The sequence below is a fragment of the Euprymna scolopes genome, chromosome 2, assembly GCF_053919585.1.
Source record: "Euprymna scolopes isolate OS-2025 chromosome 2, ASM5391958v1, whole genome shotgun sequence".
In the NCBI taxonomy this organism is placed as follows: Eukaryota; Metazoa; Mollusca; class Cephalopoda; order Sepiida; family Sepiolidae; genus Euprymna; species Euprymna scolopes.
In genome coordinates this window covers 21,109,005-21,133,566 of record NC_136483.1, presented here as the reverse complement: position 1 = coordinate 21,133,566, position 24,562 = coordinate 21,109,005, and the positions used below count along the sequence as shown (strand labels likewise).

The 24,562-nt window shown below is 32.0% G+C and overlaps 1 protein-coding gene across 2 annotated transcripts; it reads right to left on the bottom strand.

Annotated features, from left to right (window-relative positions):
* Window positions 1-2,948: 2,948 nt before the first annotated feature.
* LOC145289671 (target of rapamycin complex 2 subunit MAPKAP1-like) lies at window positions 2,949-24,190 on the bottom strand. Of its 2 annotated transcripts, none has more exons than XM_080136429.1 (2): window positions 23,812-24,190; window positions 2,949-8,052 (listed from the first exon to the last, which is right to left on the bottom strand). In XM_080136429.1, exon 2 carries the CDS (start codon window positions 7,344-7,346, stop codon window positions 5,748-5,750), a length of 1,599 nt encoding a protein of 532 aa, XP_079992555.1. In that variant the 5' UTR covers window positions 7,347-8,052; window positions 23,812-24,190; the 3' UTR covers window positions 2,949-5,747. The 2 variants fall into 2 exon arrangements, with proteins under 2 accessions (XP_079992555.1, XP_079992556.1); XM_080136430.1 differs by lacking the exon at window positions 23,812-24,190 and adding an exon at window positions 20,280-20,300.
* Window positions 24,191-24,562: the final 372 nt, after the last annotated feature.

The following is a 24,562-nucleotide window of genomic DNA, read 5'->3' as shown; positions in this document are numbered from 1 at the left end:
TTCTTTTTTTTTTTTTTTAAATTACATTTTCACCGAAACAAGGCACAGTGCCACTTTGATGTAGGGGGTTACTATCGGAGACATAATTCAAGGGATACTACGTAGGGAGTTGAGCAGCAAGATGTCTTCACATCACACTTGAACTTCTGCATGTCAGTACAGTTGGGAAAACAGTAACCCAGAAAGGAGTTCCAAAGTCTAGCAGTTCTGGGGAAGAAATTATTAGAGTAGAAGGCTTTCTTACATCTAGAGATCTCTACTGAGTAGGGGTGGGACTTTGCTGCTTGTCAGGTTTGTTGGGGGTATTTACGCTGAGGGGGTACAAAGCCTTGTAATTCATCGGAGCATCCACCATTAAAATACTTGTAAAACTGGCAAAGGGATGCAACATTTTGTCGATGGGACAGTGGTTGAAGCTTAGATGACAATCCAGGACTTATCAGGTTGGTGACTCTTTTTTGAACTCTGTCCAGGAGCAAGAGTATTAGCAGATGCACCAGCCCAAATGTGACAACAATAATCCATACATGTGCGAATGGTGGCCTTGTAGAGATACAGGATAGTTTTAGGTGTGAGTAACTTTCTAGCACAGTAAAGAGAGCCGACCTTCCTCACAGCAGCCCTGGCAATGCTCTCAATGTATCTGTTTAAACTCATGTTCCCTGTGAACATTAAGTCGAGAAGTTTGAAAGAAGTACTTTCAGGCAATGTATCTTTAACCATAGCTATTGGAGCTTGAAGTTTTTTGTAATTATTGAAGAAAACAAGCTTAGTCTTGTTGCGCAGTCCCAACCACACCTCCCCTGAGTCGGCACTGCCAGATTCCAGTGGCAATGAGAAGTCCAAGATGACTGGAAACAATGCTGAGATAAGCAGAGAACACATACAGCACCTGGTATTTCCCGTCACTTAACTTTAGCAATCAAGTGGGAACTAGTGTGTCAACATGATTATGCTTTACAATTGCTAGTAAGTAAGAAATAATGATCTCTGAAATATATATATATATATACACACACACACACGCACACACAAGATGTCATAAAAATGTACTCACACTTTAACTGTCATTAACATACTACCTTTTTTTTGTGTTGCAGGTATAATTAATCACAGGATGACAGGAAAGTAACTTAGTTTGAGCAAGAGGAAGGTTGTTTTAAAATATTAATAGAAGACTAAAAATGCCACTGAAGTGAAAAGACACTTCAGAAGGGGATTCACAAAACCGCCAACAACATGCCGAACCATTGCTCACCTTAAGAGACAAATTTGGAACAAATGGAACCAACCAGAACATCAACAAGAAACGTTCTGGACGACCACCGACATTCAAAAGCCCTGGAAAAGAGCAGGTTCAGCAAACACTCCTTCGATCACCACAGAAATCACTTAGACTAACTGCTCAGGAAAACCGCATCTCAAAAGTGTTCGCAATATTCCAACACTAAAATCATGATTAATTGCATTTGTTTTCTGAGTTTGAAATTATTCTATTTCACTATGTTCATAAAGAAATATAAATAAAGACCAATTTTTTAAATAATAATGAATTTTAAAAAATAAAAAGTGAAAAAGCCAGCTAGTCTTTTCACTTTTTATTTCTGTAAATTTATTATGATTAAAATTATTGACAGAAAGAAACTATAACTTACTGTCTGTACAACTGCAAAAAAAGCTGTGGCAATACATCAAACGCTTTCGAGAAATATTGTGAATAGGGTTATGAATAATGAGCAACAATGAATTCATGAATGACTCGAAAGAGAGAGAGAGTCACAGCCTTCAATGCCTGAACCAGGCCGAACATCACTTGAATTGAATGATTAAAAAATTTTTTAAATTGGTCTTTATTTAGCAATTATAAAATTCTGTACTACCAAAAACATTTTTAAATTATGTATATAATTTATAAACGAGAGTACAGAATTTTATAATTGCTAAATAAAGACCAATTTTTAAAATTTTTAATCATTCAATTCAAATGGTGTCCTGCCTGGTTCAGGCATTGAAGGCTGTGATTCCATCTATATTATACTAAAACTGATGCCATTATATTGCTTGTCACCGTGCACACTTTGTCAGTGCATATATGTTTTAGATGGTGCGAGAAAAGGCGGATGATATAAATAATTAAGAGAAAAGAGAAAGCAGAGGAGTCAAGAGTGAGAAAGAAAGACAGTATATTATAACATCACAAGAGTTCTTTATATATATATATATATATATATATATATATATATATATATATATATATATAGCAAACATGGTAATTAGTAGAAACCTGAAAACAATACTCAATACTATTGCAGAACAAATATGTTTTATTTTTTCATTACCGTTTTATCTGCTTAGTTACACATGTTTCGGTTACCAACTTGTATTAACGATCCAGTAACTTCAGACATTACAGAAATGGTCATTATGATCGGAAAAATCATAATGACCATTAATGTCTGATGAAGTTACTGGATCGTTAATACGATTCGGTAACCGAAACATGTGTAACTAAGCAGATAAAACGGTAATAAAAAAACAAAACATATATATATATATGAAAATTTCAAATATTTATGAAGCTAGTCATTTCATAAAAAACTTTTAAATTATTTACACCATTCTTTTCCCCCTTCTCACTATTTCTTTTAGATTTATGTTCTATTCAAACCAGCTAAAATATTCTTGCAAAGATGAACGGTGTGCACAATGCTAAGCAAGCAACAACAATTTTAGCAATAAACATTTAACAAATACTGACCCAATACGTCAGGTAGTAAATAAAAGTCAACACATGGATTAGTCAAGATTTGTAAGACCTAGTACAACTAAAATTTGGGTACTAAAAGAAAAGCTAAGATAAATCTTCTATTATCGAAAAGGCAGTTGTCTATGTGTTGGTACGTTTGTATGTCGAGCTAAAGCTTAAAAAATACACAACAAACCCCAAAAACGTTGATATAGTTTAATCAATGTAACCTCTGGAAAAATAATATCTAAAATTTAGAAAAAAAAAAAAAGAAAAAAGATTCATTATTTAGAGGTCATATGGCTATTTGTACACTTCTCACATACTAAAGAGGATTTCTCTTCTAGGGCATGAGAAAATTAATTCTATTTAATATGTTTATTTTTTATGGCCCTGCAAAATGCCAGGTAGCGCTGCTAGTTTATTACATAAAGGGTAGTCATCTGTGTATATGTATGTATGTATGTATGTCCAGGCAAAAGTAAAAAGCTACAAAACAAACATCCACAAATTTCATATTTTCTTGATCAGCATTTGAATAATATCTAAACTAATTGTTTTTCAAAATTATTTAGGAGGGGGGGGCAATCAACTTCGCTAGTTTTTGTCGGAAGAGGGGCGTTTTTCATCCATTTCCAATGTTATTTATTATGTTAAGTGAATGACTTGCATTATTATTATTTTCAATACATTAAAATGAGAGGTGAACGGACTGGGCAGAGGTGGAAGACGGGTTGGGGAAACAGGAAAAGATAGAGACGGATTGAGAGAGGTAGAAGTTTTAGCATAAAAATGTTGCACACAATTTTTAACCTCTTCTATTTGTTTATTTTTTATAGCTCTGGGCAATACCGGGTAGCCTTGCTAGTTGATAATAAAGCAAGAAAAATATTAATAAAAATATAGCACTTGACTTTAATTATGACAACCATTATGCGCTTTTAGTATCAAATCATACAGCCAGTTTTTGTCATCAATAGCTTTCTGCCTACAAAATCAATATTCGATTCTGATTCATCAATTTTTGTTGTGGATCATTACAGCATGTTGTTAAGAATAAAAAGTCATTTAATTTCTTCCAGAAAATACTTTATCTAGGTCAGAATTATTTTTACATGACTATCATCTTTAAAAAGAAAAAAAAAATAAGAGAGAGAACTATTTGGTCAATACAAAGTTACTTTCAGCTGATGGAAACGAAAACACTATTTCGAGGGGAAAAAACACAGTACAGTTTAAAAAAAGAAAGAACAAATTTCAAGTAAATGCACTACCAGGCTATACAAGATCAGGACAGCTAGTTAAAATATCAAGAAAAATTGCTGGTGACCTTATAGCATTATTGAAACCAAATAAAAAAATAACTTTATCTTTTAATTAAAGTTTGAAGCATTAGATTTTTATGAAAAATAAAAAATGTTTGAGATTTTTTTTTTATAAAAAACATTAAAAGTTATTCTAAGACCATATTAATCTAAAACAATATGTAACTGTTTTGCATGACTTTCAAGTGATGCCAGGTAATGTGACATGCAAAAGCTGTTCCTTCCATAATTCAGGCACTGAACCCATGTTAGATATTGAATGCTAGGTATCTCAATAAGTTTCAAATACAGATTATTTTCTGGGTGTTTACATTTAGATTTGTTCAAAGACCTGTTATTAGACATGGTTAAATTAGCAAAAGAAAAAGAGAACCAGAGAAAAACCGACATCATTAGTGAAGGGAATTATCAATCAATGACTAGGGTGTGAGTCAAAAACACTTATAAAACTGGGCTTTTAAACTAGAATAATCCTTGTTCTTTTCACCTCAACATGTCGGCTGTATATGGGAACGAAATAAACCACTCATTGTTCAGTGACAAAATATTTGGGAGTTAATTTTATCAATTTCAAAGTCATGATGAAAATGTATTTTTCAAATGATTTTAATATTTCAGCTTCTGCAGCATTTTCAGAATTCCCTCAATGGCCATCACTGAGAATAAAGATATACATATATAACAGCTTGGATCGATCCAGATGATTAAAACATGACCGTTTTCAAGTCTAATGTAAACAAGTTCTTGAGCCGTCCTCTTAAATAAATAAACCCTACCCAAGTTCCATCATTACCAATAATCACCATGTCACCAACAACCTAACACTCATAAATCCTTATCCTTCAATGACCTCTGGGCCTTGATAAATACTGATCCTCCCAAGTAAAAAAAATAAAAATATATAATAAACACTAAATTCAACATATAAAATTCTGACTATTTACAATTTTCTACTAAAAAAAGCTTTTTGCCACAATTTAGATCAAGCGCTATTTCTTAATATAACCAAACAAAATTTGGAGACTATTTGAGCAAGATACCACAAATTAATTATGTTTGGTGCTTTTCCAGAATTCACTCTATATTGGAAAACAAAAATAAAGAAAAATATGTATGATGTATATATCCATGACAAAATGAAAATATCATGTTCCGAAAATCATATAAATTATAGGAGTAATTTTGTTTTTAAATATGAAAATCAAATTTTATGGCTAATTGAGGATCAACTGTCTCATGATGCCATTATAAACAGTTCCAAAGATCAAGGAAGATAACTCAACATAATCCAGAGTTGCAAAATTTTTGTTGTAATGCTGACGAATTCCCATTAATCACTTAAAAATGATTTTCTTTATAGAAAAAAAACTACTTGATTAATTTCAGTGATTTTTGGATTTCAATATTTTCTTTCCATCACGGGTACGTACATCACGCAGATTTTTCTTTATTTTTGTTTTTAAATATGGGGGAATTCTAGATAAACACCTTATGTTTACATTCTTTCAAATTTTTATAAAACGAGTTAATATTGCACCAGACAAAGACTAAAAAAGTTATTGCTATTATCGTTAATCTAACTAGTACAAGATTATATTGCAGCATGGTAACATTCAAATATTGACCAATATTGTTTTGGTAATTCATTGTTTTTTTTTTAATTTCATTTATTTTGTTTACTTGGAATGCGTCTTTTTAAGGTATTTCTTACCCCGGGAAGCCAAGTAGGTCTTCCGTACTTGACTCAAAAGAAGATTTAAAATGTTATTTATTTTCTGAATAATTTCCTTTGCCACCGCGTGGTCAGCCTCAAAGTCATAGTTCCGATAATCATGTCCAGCATAACAGATCAGACGGAACACAGTTTTGCCATTCGATTTCTCCTCTTGCAGATCGCAGGAAGCAATCATATCTGCCTCATAAGTCACAGCCTTCTGACGAAAAAATAACGTTGTCCCTTTGCTAGCGACAGGGTCAATCTCTACCTTCTCACCGCTGACGCCTAGGTGCACCTCTGTGTTGATCCGAAGTCGTTGTACGAGGTTCACAATGTAGCACTTGTATTGATGGCTCATGAAGACCGTAGCAACCTCATTGGAATCATGAGGATCCTCTTCCTCGTTCTCACCCCGCGTGCTATGCTCACGCACAAGGCAAAAATCATAATTGTCCAAGTTAGACAGAAGTGTATCAAGATCTACAGAATTACCTGGTTCCTTCTGCTTTTCAAGAATGTAATTCATTCCAGGAATAAGTCGAATTTTCCGCTTCTTCAGGACTTTCCACAGAATGTCACGCAGAGGGCGACCGAGATCCTCCTCCTGGAACTTATGGAAACCCCTGTTGGGTACGTTGACTGTGATAATCACAGAGTTCTTTAGGGGAGGTGAGGGTTCTTCCAATTCGACAACGGCAAGCTTACTAAATCCAAACTTTGACACTGGTTCTCGATTGTCCAAACATGGAAAGTCCATGTCGACTTCACCATCGTCTTCTGCAATATGCAGACTGTACATCGCAACATTGTCTTTTAGTGGAGGCTCACGACCCTCGTTCGTATACTGCCAGCATATCAATCCTATCAACTCGTGAACTTTAGCATTTACGACGACCACCACATGCATTGGGAACGCACGTTCACTTGCAGGTGCCATCGTGAGGAAGATGTCGATTTTTTTGGTAGGCACCCCGATCTGGGCTTTGCCATCATATTTCGCATACTCAAGGAATGGGTTTGACATGATCCCCGAAGAAGTCTGTAACTGCTGGGACAACATCGAAGCAGGTGGGGTCCCATCCGCTACCTTAGAGTTCGTCTGGATCGGCTTCTTTTCAAACAGATGTCCATCCTCATCGGGGTTGTATTCGGCAGGAACCTTTTTCCAGGCGACATGCTTCACTTTAACTTGATTACGCTTCTCCTTTTTCATTCTCTCTAAACGCTGGGCAGTATTAGAACGACGCCGGTGGGCACCATAATCCATGTCAGGCATGATGTCAAAAGAACGAGACAGGTCGCTGCCATCCACATCCAAAAGACCATCATGGTTGGACTGTGAGCAGTTTTGTTGTGTTATAGGTGTTGAGGAGGAGCTGGTCGTCTGTGTTGCCAGACTGCCACCAGCCCCAACGTGCCAAGACATTAACCGTTTCTCTAGCATTTTCTCATGCTCCTCCCCTTCAATGATCATCTCGTACATACCCGTGTCATCACTCGTAATGAAAGAGTTCCGGATATGTGATATTAAAAAGACGTAATCATCAATCATGGCCATTGCGGTTGTTGTTGTTGTTTTTGTGTATATGTGAGAGGAGGGTATTGGCTTTTTTTTTTTTTTTTTAATCGTAATAGTTACTGTTTAGTTTTAAAACTTTCTTCTTTCTTTTCTCTATCTAAACCTTGGATTTTTTTTTTTTTTTTTTTTTTTTTGAATTTCCGGATTTAATTCTGATTTCAGAGTAAAGATCTGGAACCGGATATATTTCCCCTTTTTTGCCAATAGGCAAATTTTTCGGGGTTTTTTTTTCTTCAGGATTTTTTATTTTCGTAATTTAAATTTTAGGCCAACAAATTTAAATCACATGACCCAGAGGTCAAATTTTGAATGATGGTAAATGCATACAGCAAACAAGATAAAAAAACATGCAGACAGACCATCATTACATGATGCGTTTATATATTATTTACACACACACGCACACAGACAGACACACCCATACATATAGAGATATATGTATCTATGCATTGTACAACGTTGGTGAAGGCAACCATGTTTAGTTACCATCAGAAGTAGAAAATAAATAAGGAAAGCTGAAGAGATGAGAGGCTGAGCTCTTTAGTCGAAATACATTGTTAATTAAGTGTAATAATGAAGTCGGCAAATTAGGATGTGTCAATGGTAATTGATGAACTGATAAGAATCATGTTGGTTGGCCACTGCAGCAGGATTAATCGCATGGTTATCTTTTTCTCTCTCCTCCCTGGAAAGAAAAGAAAAACAAGAGTATACATCAGAGATTTTAAATTACTTGCACAAGTGCTTGATAAGTGGGAGAAGGTTTGATTAATCAAACTAAATCACATGCTAAGTTAGAGAGGTGGAATTTTGAATTAGGAAGTAACTGCAGTTAACAAGACAAGGAGTGACATATTTGGAGTAACATCTATATAATGATTAGGGCTAGGACAACAGCATATTTTTTTCATTGTTTTGACTTTCGAGTGTATATCCGTTGCCAGGATCAAAGTGTAGTATCTGTTCTGCAGATGCTGCACATAAGTTAATTGGTCCTTGGTCAATGTAGGGGAAACCCTTCATACTGAGACAATTACTATTTTGGGGGGGATACTACCAGAGTTCCCCTTTTTACCTTTGTTTTCGGGAAGCTGGTTTAACCCCACATTAAAAACGACCTTGTGTCACATTTGCTTTCGTGGGGAAGCAAATAAACACATTATATGCTTTTATATAGAGTGATGTGGTTCTCAGTTGATTAACTGTGTCAGATATATACTCAAGAGTTAAAACAATGAAAAGAATATGCTGTTGTCATAGCCCTAATAATAATTAATGATAAGATGATTCCAAAACTTTTCCTGATTCCAATACTAGAAATAGCAATACAAACAGATGATAAAACGCTTTGGATAATCACAGATTTCAAGTATTTTAAACCATTTCAATTTTTTCATGTGTATTCCTACTAGAAATACACATGAAAAAGTAGAAATGGCTTTAAATATCTCAATAATGGCATACATAGAAAAATGATGGCGTAAAAAAGAATCTTTTTAAATTTTGAAAATCAAACTAAAAATAAATTATGATTTTTGTGCCTCGCACATTTGGATTTTTTTTTTTCTGTAAGACCATATGCATTTTGTCAGATTTCTTATAAAATTTTTACTGGAAAAACACAAGATTAAGCAATGAGATTTGTTCATACAAATGTATTTTTGTGCAAAGAGTCCGAATATGCCACTGAAAATCTCCAGAAATTAATAGTTTCCAAGTCATCTGCAGTAAATGCACATAAATATGTTACAATACTATAAAAATTCCATATATGCATTAAAGAAAAAAAAAAAAAAGAAGTTAGAATTAAAAGTTAAATTGTAATGCATTTTATGTACAAGAAACTGAAATCTAATACTAAAACCATTTAAAAATAAATATATTGCAAGACTTCTTTTGTATTATTGTAGATTAACTAACAGCTTTAAAATCGCCTCCACCTGCCTCTCTAAAATGATTCTTTTTCTTTTTTAGGCAATTACATATGAACATACTGACTTACTTAGCATAAATACAAACATAAATAAATATATAAATTTAGTATAAAAATTTAATTTAAAATAATTTTAGATTTTAGGGCCATTGTAATGTTTTAGGGCAGTTAATTTTTTTTTTTTTTTTCCTATGGAAATAAAAGCCTGTGATATTTTTAACACAATTATATGTGTTTTTAAGAGGGTCTTTGTTGGAAGAGGAGGCTTGCCACACAGACTTTGCGTTAGTGGTAGTAAGGCCAATGGCAAATATATGCGAGCACCGTGAAAACTTGGCAAAAAGAAAAAACAAAAACAATTATTTGAAAGTGAGAATTAGTTTAACATAAATTTAATGTAAAATAATCCACCATTTCCAGGCCATTCTAGTGTTTTAGAGAAGTTAATTCATTTTTTTTTCTGTGAGACAAATCAAGTATGATTTTTAGGGGGATGTGTTTTGTTTTCAGACGATTATGTGATTTAAAACAGTTTGTACAATGGGGGAGCTTGCACCTCGGATTTAGGGTTAGTGGTAGAGTTATGAAAAGGTTTTTATTTGGAAGTGAGTGCCATTCAGACTTAGGGTTAAAAGAGGTTTTTTTTGGAGTGGGACTTGTCACTCAGATTCAAGGGTGGCACTTTTCAGAGGTGGGCTTATCACTCTGACCTAGATGTAGTGGTAATATATATATATAGCAGCAAACAGTTAATAAAACATGTTAAAAAACACTTTGAAAAAGAGTTAAAAACATATTTAATCTGAAAAGGAAACACTTGATAAGTGGATAGTCCTTACACACACACAAAGTTTTCAAATTGAAAAACTAACAAAACTGCTCTAAAAGGGAAGAATGGCCGGAAAATGGGGGTTCATTGTAAAGTATTCTTTTTTTAGGGTATTCACACATAATCATCAAAAAAAGTAGAATTTTATTTTTTAATTAGCAGCTATAAAGTCACTTATTACTACAATCAAATTTTGAAAGTTAAATATATATGAAAACCAATATTTTTTACAAGAAATTTTATAAAAAACAAAAAACTGCACTTTTTTTTTTTTTTTACAAAAGTTTATTTTCAAAATAAAAGTAATTTGCAAAATTTGTTGATTTCAATCTAAGTAGATAACAGCATTATTGTATACAGCATAATCACGTTGACACACCAGTTCTCGTCAGATCACTGAAGTTAAGCAATGATGAACCTGGCCAGTATCAGATGGGTGACGATTTGAGACTCCCATATGCTCTCCGCTTATCTCTGCATGGTTTCCAGTCGGCCTGGACTTCTTGCCACTGGACTCAAGCAGTGCCGATTAAGGAGAGGTGTGGTTGAGGATTGCGCAACCCTTGCCACACAAACGTGCAGCAGCTGTCCCTGCAGGGGATATCCTTTGTCTTTCAAGACTGAATGGAGGCATTGAGATAACAGGTGCTGCACTTAGGTTGTAATTATTAGCGCTACTATCGAAATTGTTTCATTGAAAATGAGTTACAATCTGGGGAGAGACCTTATTTAAAAACATTTCATACCAAAAGAGAAATCAGCACAGAATTATAATTAAAAATAATACAAACCATTAATTTACTCATTGGTTGGAGTACAAAAAATATTCAGAAAAAAAATGTTCAAAATAAGTCATGTTAAAATTTTATTTTTATGACAACAAAAAACAAACGGACAAATTTATTTTGCACCACTACAATAAGTGAGATTAATGTTTTTTTTTAATTGTTTTCCAAATTTAATGACGACAGTCCTCATAGAGCATTGGCACCAAGCTTCTAAACAGTGCCAGGGTCAAAAAAATATATCTGACGCAAAATGACAGTTTCATAGGGTAAACATTTTTATCATTACTTTCCTAAAAACCCTTTAACTATATTATGTACATTATTATTTATTAAAAAATGTGAAAGGATATTCATTTCTGAACAAAATGATGGTATTTTAATAGCATTACAAGTTGATTTTTTTCTTTTTAGATAATTATTTTATCAACTTGCATGAAAAGAGCTATGTAAAAGATACTTAAACCTGTTTGAATTATGCAAATACCATCAGTAGTTCAAAAGTTATGAGAATTTTAAATGTCAAAATTTAGGCTTTTCTTTAGAAAAATGTCCACGGAAAAGCCTAAATTTTGGACCTCAACATTTCAAGAGATTCGGTAATTTCGCCACCATTTATTTATTTTTCAAGCTATTCTCATAAAACTTGGCATTCTTATGTAAAACTGTGTGATCTTTCTGATTATGCCGTCAAATCTAATGTATCATAAGCCATGAATTATAAATTCAGGTGTAAAAATTTCAATTTTTTTTTTAAACTGGCACATGGTAACATGCAGTGGGTGTCTATTCATGAACAAAACTAAGTATTATAGTGTTATTTAAATATAGCTTTATTGAGAATAGGCATTTTCCTGCCTCCTCACCAAAGGAGAGCTTAATCTGGGTGCAGCCATTGAATGCCTAAAGAGCATGGCTGGTATTTACTACTCCCCTCAAAGAAAAAAAAAATGAGTAGATATGAATTAATCTCAGAAATAAATCAAAGAAAATTTTTCATATAGATTTTGGATTTCTGTAAAAGATAGAGATTTCCATAGTCGACCAGAACTTATGCATTTTGGCACCAGTCCAATTTTCAATTTTGTAAATCCTCTCTATCTAGCCCAAAATAACCCTATTTTCTGAGATGCAACCATAAATCGTACTCTACATGAATTCTTGATGTAGCTTTCACAGTACCAGGATACCAGGAATCCTGATAAGCAACAACTATATATTCACCAGTTGATGGTAATTTTTGTAATTTCTATTCTGTTGTTTTACTGAAATTTCAACGACGTAAACAAAGAAAACGGTAACTTTTTATCTTGTTTCCACCTTAACATTTAAAATGATTACTTTTATAGGTTTTAGGGTATGCTGAAAACGAATATCGCATTTAAATTTTCTGCAAATAAGTAGTTTTCCGGATATTAAGCAATGTCATTTCTTATGTTATCGCTGGTGGCCATCTTGGTACATGCAAGCGCGCAAACGCAACCCCAAGAAACTATGCACAAACGCGCATACCAAGATGGCCACCAGCAACATAATAAATGATATTGCTTAATATCCGGAAAGCTACTTATTTGAAGAAAATTTAAATGCGATATTCATTTTCAGCATACTCGAAAACCTTCAAAAGGTAGTCAGTTTAAAGAAAAATGTTAAGGTGGAAACAAGGTAAAAATTTACAAAATGCATCACAATGAAATTTTTTATCAAACCACCTAATAATTATTATTATTAAGATATCCTCAGTTAAAATAAAAACGGGTTTGTTTTAAAGATTCGAAAAAATGGTCTTGACAATAAGTTAAAAATAAATTCGAGTTTCACAATATCTTTTTATTTAATTGTTAGGTGAACGTACAGAATAGTAAACAAAAAACACCCTTCTCCATGTTAAGAATGGGTTTCTAAATAATAACATTATTTCAGCATGATAGCATAAGTGCACAAGTACCTTTTTTTATACATTTGTTTTGTTTTTTGTTGACCACTAAAAAACACTATTCTAAGTACAAATAAGTTAAACGCATGTACTTAGTACATTTTGTTGCTTTTAATGCATATGTACTAGAAGCGTTAAAAACAACAAAATAGTATTGTTTGGAAATCAAATTTGAAAAACTTGAAAATATTTTTTTAAATTGACAAACTCAGAATAAAAAATGTCTAGCAAGACGAAAGCAGAAAAACAGTTTTCTATTTTTAAGAGAATACTTTATTCAGCTCAGCGCATTAGCGCTTAGCAAACCGTTTTTCTGTAAGCAGATTTGAATTTTTATAAAAGATAAAATTTTTAAGAAATTTCCGCACAGTTAATAATTATCAAATATTTACATATACATGAAAATAATTCTGAAGCTATTATCTATATGAAAATGGATGATATATGCCGATTTATCTTATCAATTTTGAAATATTCTTTGTCAACTTTGCTTGGTCGTAACTTTGCTTCCTGTGATCATAAAAATAAAAATCAAAGTCGAGGAGAGATGGACTTCTTTGTTTATATAACTTAGAGCATAAAAGCAAAATAAATTGACATCATTATAATACTTATTCTATTCTCTTTTCATCAATGTAATTCTTTTAAAAATTGACCAACAAATAAAAAAGATATGACTTATTGGAGCACATTAGGTATGTAATATTGCCAATGTCCATGAAAATACAGCATATGCTTGTAATGCTAATTTTAAGGATATAAAGGGCTTTGGTTTCTGAAATATGACTATTTTAGTAGAACTACCTTGAAATCCTGAAATATCCAAAGCGTTTTTATGGTTGGGGGACATTAATACAATTACCGATTCTCTTCTAAATTTCCGATTCAGATTCTTTAAAAATTTTTTTTTTTTTTTTTTTACATCTTAAAATTAAAACTTAATGCAATGTCTGCATATATTTTTACACCTATAAAATTACATTTAGCAAAAAAGCATAAACACAAATACACCTTACTAAATATATTTTAAAATGTTTTACTTGGAATTGATTGAAAATTGTGAAACAAGCAAAAAATTAATTTGATTTTAAAACAAAGCCGAAATGTATTATTTCATTGTTAGTGTACAAAATGCTATTTCAATTGTTTCATAAATAATTGAAAATAGCTAACGATTAGTATGCAAAATAAAACCGTGTGGGAATAGAATATTTAACAAAGCACCCCCCACTCGTCCCTGTTAAGAATAAGTTTTTAAATAATAATGTTTCTATTTAGAAAACCATTCTTAACATGGAAAGTGGCTTTGACTATTCTGTGTCTTTTCTATAAAAAAATTAATATTTTTTATCCTAATTACAAAAATTTGATTAGTTATTAGATTGATTTGTTTTACTGTAAAAAACAAAACAAAAATAAACAAAAACAAAAAAAAAAAAGAAACAAAACAAAGAAGATACATATAATAATAATGATAAATTTATACACCCTCAACTAAGTCATCTACCCAAAATGAGATTCTACTTTTTTAGGTAACTATGTTTAAGCACCTAGAAAGTTTTGACTGAAAGAATTTAATGTAAAATGATCATTTCAGGACCAGGCCCATTGGGGGATGTTCACTAAACTTTTATCACTAACCCTAAGTCAGATTTTCTAGGTCATAAAATTAAAATAAATTAAAAAACACCTAAAACCAAAAAATAAACACCCAGAATTCATCTCCAAGAGAAAATTAATTTTTTTTTTTTTTAATTGCTTTAAAACAATAGGTCTTGGAAATACAGGGTGGGACAGAAAATTGTCACCCTAGAAAAGACGATATGATTCCATTTCCGCCAAAAGTCAATAATTCGAACCACTAACCATAAATATGAGAGTCAAACGCTCTCTTAAAAAATTTTTAAAAAAAGTGCCTTCCCTAGATACGAGTTAGTTAGCAACTAAAACAGACCCTTGCACATGATTTATCTCCCATAAAAATAAATTGGTCAATTGTCCTAAAATGCAAGAATGGTCTCAAAACATTAAATTTATGTGAAACCAACCCCCATTCTAAATTACTTTGTTTTGTTTCTGTTAAGTCTTCAGAATATTGATACATAATTTTACATAGCCCTACCATTAAGCCAAAGTCAGAATAGTAAGCCTCCCCATCCTCCCATAATTGCACAAAGACCCTCTTAAAACCACACATAATTGTCTTTAGAAAAAAAAAAAAAAAACGCACAGAATTTATCTCCCATAGAAAAAAAAAAAAAATGGTAAACTACCTTAAAACACTAGAATGGCTCAAAATGGGGACTCATTTTACATTAAATTGTAAAATAATTTTTGTTTATCTTTCATTAAAATTTTTCAGTATTTAAACCTAATTGTCTAAAAAGGTAGAATCACATATTTTGGAAAAGTGGTCAGAGAGGTGGGGGAAGTAACGGAACAGAAGAATATCACGAACCTTCCACAACACCAAAGCCAGCCTGATCTCTGCCATCCACAAAGTATTCGCCAAGCTCTTGCTGGCGCTTGAGGAAAAGGCATGCTCCCAGTTCTGGGCTCATATCACAGCGGTGATTGAGGCTGGAGACAGCTATATTGAATAGGTGTCAGCTCTACTACATAATCAAGTTACCTGAATAGATTTTTTAATATTTTTTCAATAAAAGTTTTAAAATAAAGCTATTTTCTTTAGGGCGACATTTTTATCATTCAACCCTGTAGTAACTTTTGGTGTTAAATTCATATGTGAAACTGATCCAGCACTCTAAATTCTTAAATAAATCTTTTTAGATTTATTTTTTTATAATTCTCAATAAATGAATATCAGTACTTTTTTAAAACAAAAAGGTTTATATTTCATTGCTAACCATTTTTCTGGTACTTTAGAAATATGGCATTCTTATGGAAATATTGCTACTTGTGTTTTTGGGGTTTTTTCAGCAATTCCTAATTTTGGCTTTTTGTTGTGAAAGAAAATAAGTTATTATAGTTCTTTACATTATGCTATTGCACCCAAATAGAAAAATGCGATTCTCCATTTTTAAGTGATTACATGTAAACAGCATGAAAAACAGTGGTGAAAATAAAAAAAAATAAAAATTAGTCACCCATATAAATTTAATGTAAAATGATCACCTCTTTTAGACCAGACAACGTTTTAAGGACATTTTACCAATTTTGTTTCTTTCAAATCTTGGCAATATTAATGTTCCTGATCAATGTTTAATAGAAAATATCTCATTGTTAAAAGTCATAAAAGATATGTCTTATTCCTACTACTAACCATAAGTCCAAATAGCAATATGAAAAATAAAATGATTAATCATGATTATGACTTTACAGTTCGGATTTAGGGTTAGTGGTAAAAAATTAAGCTACCTGTCCTAAAGGTTACGGCCCGAAATGGGGAAATATTTTATGCAAAATTTACATATGCAACCAACTCCCATTCTAAATTCTAAAAATAATTTTTTTTTCACTAAAAATGTAGAATCTTTTTTTAGGGGAGGATTTACTTTTAAATGTAGACATTTCTTTTGTAATTTGACAAACTTACGTTTTCCCTACATGTTTCCTATCCAAAATTTGGATAAATTCATTGTCAGATTTTCATCTATATTTTTAACTGGGACCAATCATGGCCTATTTGAATAAGTTAGAATCTATATATTTACGAAGGGCATGAAACGCAGTTATTAGAAAACAGGAAAATTACACCAGCACCAAAAAATATAAAACAAAACTTGCCCAGCGGTTTAGATCAGTTTATATTAGACTGAACTTTTCAAGAGACATCATACAGATGTTCACCAAGTATGTATGAAAATAAGCGTGATTAAGAAATAGACAAATGAATTCTACAATTTGCTTACCATGAAAAATAAATTAGATTTGAGAATCAATGCTACATCTGGGAACAGGATTCTCCACATGCAGTTTTTGGTCCTTAGTTTTATATTGTAAATGAATATGCATTTATTTCATTTTTTAGTGTCAAGAAAATATTTTTTTCAACAAATCGTTTTTGTAATGGGGAATAAGGCTAAACTTTTTACAATTCCAATACTCTAAAAAGTTCTGATTTTTCTGATTCACAATTAATCGTCCCAACACTAATAAGGAAATTCCTGTTCATGTGAATAGTATCCATTTTCATACACATTTAGAACATGGGATTGTGGGATTTGTACATAATTAAATTTTGATAAAGAAAAAATTCTGATTTACTCTTAAAATGAATTGTACTGCCAATCAAATTCTAACCTTCATTCTATTGTTGTAATGCTGCATCACTGTGTTTTATGCATACTTGAATGGAACGTATTCTGATGAACTTGTTGCACTTGTACAACCTCCTCGACATACATACTCCCGACTAACCCAACATGTTGCAAAATCCTACCCTTTTACTGTAACAATCCGCCAACACCGAAAAGTCCTCTATTCTAATAGTTTCTTCCCCTGAATTGTTAGACTTTGAAATTTCCTCCCTGTTTCCTGCCTCACTGATTGTACTACCATGCAGTAACTTAAGTGTAATATAAACAGATATCTTGTTGCCCAATTACCTACTTAGAGTGATCTTGTAGGCATATGCATTCACAAATACCTATATGGTATAATCATGTTGACACACCAGTTCTTGTCAGATCATCAAAGTTAAGCAATGTTGAGCCCAGCCAGTAGCAGATAGGTGACCATTTAGGACTACCAAGGCAATGTATGTAGGTGGAAGATCAGGTCAGTCCTCCTGCTTTCCAATATGTGTAATAGTGTCGTGCACACACATTAACAGGCAAATCAAAAGATCATGGAGTTTATGAAACTATGATTTCAACTGCGATCGTAAAATGATAAAGGAGCCATGATCCCTAGTAGTAGACCTTGGCGCTTGTTAAGATTCAATCGACAGATCAATTTTTTTAAAACATGTTTTTTTAAGCAATGGTGTCATCAGCATATATACGCATCTCACAAACAAAAAGTATTCTGAATTTATTCCATCAACTCTTAATTCTTGTAATTACAGGGTGGACCAATAAAACATTACATAAAAAAATGGAACATTCAATAGAAACACGGCAAAGAAAAAACATTGTCTGACAAAAAGGTGTTGGACTGAAGGAGTAAATTAATGATTGTCTCTTACAATGTGATTTCATTATTTGTATTGAACTATGTAGCACAATATTACTTTTTGAACATTTAATAATATTTATTAATTTATCTGATTTGGGTCAGTTCTATATTTAAAATACAATAGATGCCATTCTCTATAAAGATGTTAATAAACTCATTTTCTACGTGTTAATATTTTTTCTGTCCAAAAAGCGAACTTTTTGTGTTATTCAGAAAAAAATAAGCTTTATCAAAACATTTGTTGATTCAATATATTTCTCATTCCATGGAATTTTGATGAGTCTTATTAGTAAACTAATTTTATGACAATTTTACACTTAAATACAACCCAAAAATTAATAGAAAAGTCAAACACTTTAATAACAAATATAGGGTGGAATGATAAAATTATCGCCCTAAAAAAAAAAAAAAAAAAAAAAAAAAAAAAAATACATAATTCCATTACCGTTTGATGAAAACCGGTTTTCTTTTTTGCTGCAGACCATCTACTAGATGGCCAGTTGTGTACAAATCCCAAGAGCGATAGGAGCCTTCTATCATGTCTGCAAGCAACAATGTTCAACGTGCGAGATTGGAAATGCGCCGCTATACAACTCATGCTCTCTACCAATCCAAGTTATGACAACATTGCCAGCATCCTCAAAATGCATCACTGGATTGCCATGAATAACAGGGATGTGTCCAGGGTGATGAAAACAAAGTTTTCAGCCATGGTTATAATCTTTGATGTAGTTTCAAGTGAGGGCCACATCATGCCACCTCACATCTTCAAAATCAGCTTGAAAGTCAACACCCAAGTGTACCTGGATGTGCGTAGTGATCCCCCGGTGAAACCAAGTGGATGCTGGGAGACCCTGGGTGTGGCAGCAGGACTCAGCACCGGCCCACAAGTCCAAAGAGACCAAGGCTTGGCTTCAGAAGGAGTGCTACAACTTTGTATCCTTTTCTCACTTGGCCCCCGCCTCCTCCCCTGATTTGAACCACTAGAGTACTTTGTTTGGTCATACGTTGAGAACATAACCAACATGACCTCCCACAACACCAAAGTCAGCCTGAACCGACCCCCCCCCTTAAGTAGACACTTTATTAAATCTCCACACTAACATACTGTACTTACAATAACCCTTATCCCTGAGTGGCTTCCGGGCCTTAATAAGTGGTGACCACTTTTTAAAAAAAATCAAAAAAATCCGTCAAGTATTTGCCAAGCTCCTGCCAGACTTGTGGAAAAGGCATGCTTCCAGTTCCGGGCCCGCATCAAGGCGATGATTGAGGCTAAAGGTGGCTACATTGAATAGATCTCAGCTCTTCTCCATAATCAAATTACCTGAATTCACTAGTGTTGTTTTCTTTAGGGCAACACTTATTATTCCACCCTGTAACCTGCTCCACCCTATGCTCTGCTGTTATCACCAAGGTAACAAAACTTTTGGACAACCTCAATAACTTTGCCATTCCATATTTGTACAGAAATTACTAACCTACTAGTAATTTCACTGCACTTCTTGTGTACGCAATACTTACAAGTACCACAAAAGATTCAGTTGTACCTGACTGTTTCCATAAACTGAACATTGAAACCTTCTCTTGGGAGGAGGATGGGGGGGGGGGTCAATACTAGAACAGCTAATCATCATTTTGCTTTTAATAACGTTCACTCTTAGATGGAGATCAGATATATTTCACTGGTCACAGGATATATATATAGAATATTTTCAAAAGTTTTCTTTTTTATTAATTTCAATAAAACTTAATAGTAAATAAGAAAATCGAGGGGGGGGGGGATATCCTGTATTGGATACGTTTTTTTTATTTTATTTATTATACTTTTGCTAATTATGCACATTGAACTGTGCTGAAATAATAACGTTATTATTTAGAAAGCCATTCTTAACATGGGGAGAGGAGGGGATTTTGTAATTATCCTGTACTTTCACCTAACAATTTAATAATAGAAACATTGTAAAACTAACTTAAAAATACTATTTAAAAATAGCGCGATTCAATAAATGCATAAGCATCATTTTTTTTTTTTTTAATTATGCTTGATTTTAGTCCGTCACACCCGCAGCAAGCGGCGAGGGACTTTGCTTGGAAAAAAAAAAAAACAAAGAAGAAAGCATTTAAGAGTAAGACTATTTTTATTTAACTTTTTAAAATGTATATTTTCAAAGTAAAGACATATATTATATATATATATATATATATATATATATATATATATATATATATATATATATATATATATATATATATATATATTTTATTTATATTAACTGGAATTACGTACATATTAATCCGAAGGGACTTTTCATTGTTATACACCGGCAAGACGTCCGCTAAACAGAAAGCGGAAGTAAAAAAGAAACAGTCTTACTTAATATAACCAACAATTGGTTTAAAACGGAAATAAGCAAAAATCGAGATCGTCGGTTATAATAAAGTATATATTCTGTTATAATTTTATTTATTTTACGATGTTATGTTCTCAGAACATAGTTCTGTTACGTAACAATTTTAATCGTCGTTCATCCAGATTCCATATTTTCTCAATAAAAAAATGTTGCTATTGTCTAAGATTCAATTATTATAATCATTATTCTAAAATAGAGATTTTTGTGTTACAAACTTCAAGAATTCGGTAAAAATCTATATTTATGACTTTTCTGCGAGAACGCACTTATCTTTTGGCAATTCGGAAGTTTAGCTTGTGTCCAAAGGAGGTAACTAAAGTAGTTTTTTTTTAAATAATTTTTTCTTACAATAATTAAAATAATTAAAACAATGAGTTAAGCTTCCGAATTGTCAATCTCTATTTATTTATTTTCGGCTTAAAAAAAAAAAAAAAAAACCTCCCTACTTTTGAGTATTTTAGATTTTATTTTTCGTGCTTGTGTAGTTTAGTTTACAGGCCGTGCAATTTTTTTATGATTTTACGGTAGTTTAAGTTTTACGGTATCTTTTGTTTATTAATGTAAGGCGAAAATACCGAATGAAACGTGCGCCTTTTAACATTTCCGTGCAAATTTAGAAAGCCATTCTTAATGTGGGAAGGAAAGGGAGGGGTTAACTCTTCCCTTAATGCAGACGAAACTCTCCTAAAATGAAAACAAAAAAGGCATGTTAAAAATGCACATGCACAGAATAGTTAAAAAAGCTTTAACCCCGTCAAGTTAGAATGGCTTTCTAAATAATAGCGTAATTATTTCAGCACGGCCCGTAAATTGTACATTAAGTACCTCTTTTTCTTTTTCAGAAAACAAATCAAAACATATCCTTCATTATACCAATTCTAACCCTAAATTCAGAGTGGCAATCAACGAAATTATCTTTTCCTTCTTTTTAAATTTTGTCAAAGCGGAGGTGGACCTAATCTAAAAAATACCGAAATGATTTATAAATTGATAGTTTAAAGGCTTCAATATCACTTGCGAATTTCCGCACAGCATTATTTCTATATATTTGAAATAAGAATTAACGGTGCTTATGCACTTATGTTACCGAGCTATTTTTTTAAATAGTATTTTCAAGTTAAATTCAAGTTTCACGATATTTATTTTGTTATGTGAAAATACAGAATAGTTACAAAACACCTTCTCTTTCTCATGTTAAGAATGGCATTCAAAATTACGTTATTATTTTAGCACATACTAAGATGCAACATTTAATGGTATCATCAAAAAATATCATCCTTAAAAAATATTTCAATTTTTATGAATGAAGGCTTATTTGGTTAAAATTAGTTTGCTACAAGACAACTGGATCACTGGATCAGAACTACTAATATATATATATATATATATATATTAGATATAAGAAATTATAGTTAAATTCTGTGGATTAAGAATATATATAAATATATTCAAGTCAAGAATTTATTGTTTGAAACAAGGTATATATGGTAAAGAATTATGTTTATTTCCTTAATCCATGGATTTTCAATAATGGCTCACAGAAGAAAATGTCATTAGCAAAATGATTAATCATAAATAAACATATTTTGTTTTTTAGCACTTATATTGAATATTTTCAATATATGTGCTAATAAGCAAAATATATGTTTATTCATAAGCATCTTGCTAATGACATTTTCTTCTGATGATATGAGTCATTATTGAAAATCCATGGATTAAGGAAATGAATATAACTCTTTTCCATTCCTTGTTTCAAACAAATCTTGACTTGAATATATTTATATTTTTTTAATCCACAGATTTTAACTATAATTCTTACATCTTATATTTGCTCTATTTTATTTATTGAGCTTTTCCTTTTTGGCTGGGATCGTCTGGAAAATATAATATCACTATATTTCCTGAGAAACTAATTCATTCGATCATCAAATCTGTGATATAATTTCATATATATATATATATATATATATATATATATATATATATATATATATATATATATATATCTTATGATTTTCAGTATTAATGAACGAGTTGAGGCACATGAATTTGTCCGGTAGCTGTGTTATTTAGTAGTATAGACAACAAGTAATATATATAAAACAAATAAACGTTACCAAAGTTACACTTCTAGCTAGCTGGCTAAATCTATGTGTGTGTGTTTTAACTTATTTTAAAGTGTGACATTTATTGGGTGGATTTCTGCAAGTGTTTTGTTTAATTTTCGATTTCAAAAGGGTCACAAAGTAATTTATCCACCTTTTATTTATTTTTATTTTTTGTCAACTATTAACAGATTAAAATGGCTGACTTGTTTACAACGAAACAGAAACACATTACGCGGATTTAATTTCGTAATTATGTCAGATATTTTTAAGAGCGTTTTAGTTTAGGTTAATGGATTTTTTTATTCATTTAAATAATCGCTAAATAGTACATTTAAAAATAATAATACTATGCAAGTTACGTAGAGGCGAGAAATACATACGAGACGACGTCACAACTTTCATATAGAGATGAGACATGCAACAAACATACGTTCGACCTAAGGACATGTGCACGACATACGAACATTAAGAAAACACCGCTTCCTGTATATATATATATATATATATATATATATATATTTGTTGCAGTACGTCAACAGGCCTTAATGCAGGATTAGAGCTTGCCTTGGATATATTTTGTACAATAGAAAATAAAATGGGAGATCAAGCAATAATTGTTATAATTATTATATATTAAAAATACATATTTTTATATGGCAAGTGAACTACACAGAAACGTTTGTTTCGTACCATGTACGAGTTAATTGTAACCTTTTAAATTATACTGTCATATACCATAGGCACTGTTGAATTAAACGATATATATATATATATATATATATATATATATATATACACACACACACACACACGTAATATATTATCTTATACGTATATGTGAACTCGACTATGGATATGACATGAGTATATTAAATAATGAAATTGATTATTGTGATAGATATCAAACCGTTACGTTCGGTATAATTAACTAACGAAGGATTTATATATAAAGTATAAAGTGTAGGAAGTGACCACTGAAAAAGATTTATATTTTTAGAAATTAAATGAACGTTTTTAGCAAAACGTTTAAGTAAAAATAATACTAGAAAAAAAAAACAAAAAAAAAAACAAGAAAGAGGAGGTCAGGTCGGATAAAATGATACAAATAATAATAATAAAGGGTGAATTACTGAATTGGTTATTTAGTTGTTATTTGGATTAATAGATTTTCAAACGGATTGCGGAAGAATTTAATGAAACCGAGAAATATGTAAGAATCACGAATTTAAGGTGGGATGATTCTTTTTTCCTTTTTTGCAATTTGTTGAAATACAAAATGTTTTTTAGGGGGGGGGCTTACCTTGACACTGTAGAATCAAGTAATCTGACTATGCCAGTAATACTGTGTTGCAACACATGGTAGATGGTCTGGGTTGTGTTGATTATCGGTTAGGAAGGTTGCCAAGGCAGGGTTATGGGGGCCAGGCGTCATAGAGTTGTTTGTTATACCTGGGTTATCAGTTTGTTGGCCATTAAGTGATGAAAAATATAAATATTTCTGATTTTATTTTTTTGTTTATTTGTTTTTTTTCACCGTACCGGAACTCTCCTGTGCAGTAAAAGCAGAAATAGCGGCTGCGCACTGCGACTTGGACCACTATGGAAGGAACAGGAGGCAGGGAACCATATATAGCAGCAGCAGCATCTAGAAGGGTTATCTGCCCTGCATCACTTATCAATATAATAGAAATCGCTCCAGGCAAGGTGTGAAGCTACTTGATGTAAGGAGTAAAAACGAAATTACTTCAAGGTCAAAAACTTGACAACAGTAAAGATTAAACGGAATAGGTTCTGATCTAGAAAACAGCAATTCTTCCCTTTTTGTCAGAAATATCGCTCATGGAATATGAGGAATAAATAACAAATAAGGGAAGCGAGAGTTTGAATTCAACACGGATATATCATATTTCAAAAATCACGTAAATTGATCAAAGATTTTATCATACATAATGAAAATCATTTTTACACGATTTAAAGTAATTAATGTGAAATTAATAGCATTACAAGGCTGATTTCACAAATTTGAATTATTGTGGGCTTATCTGCCCTTG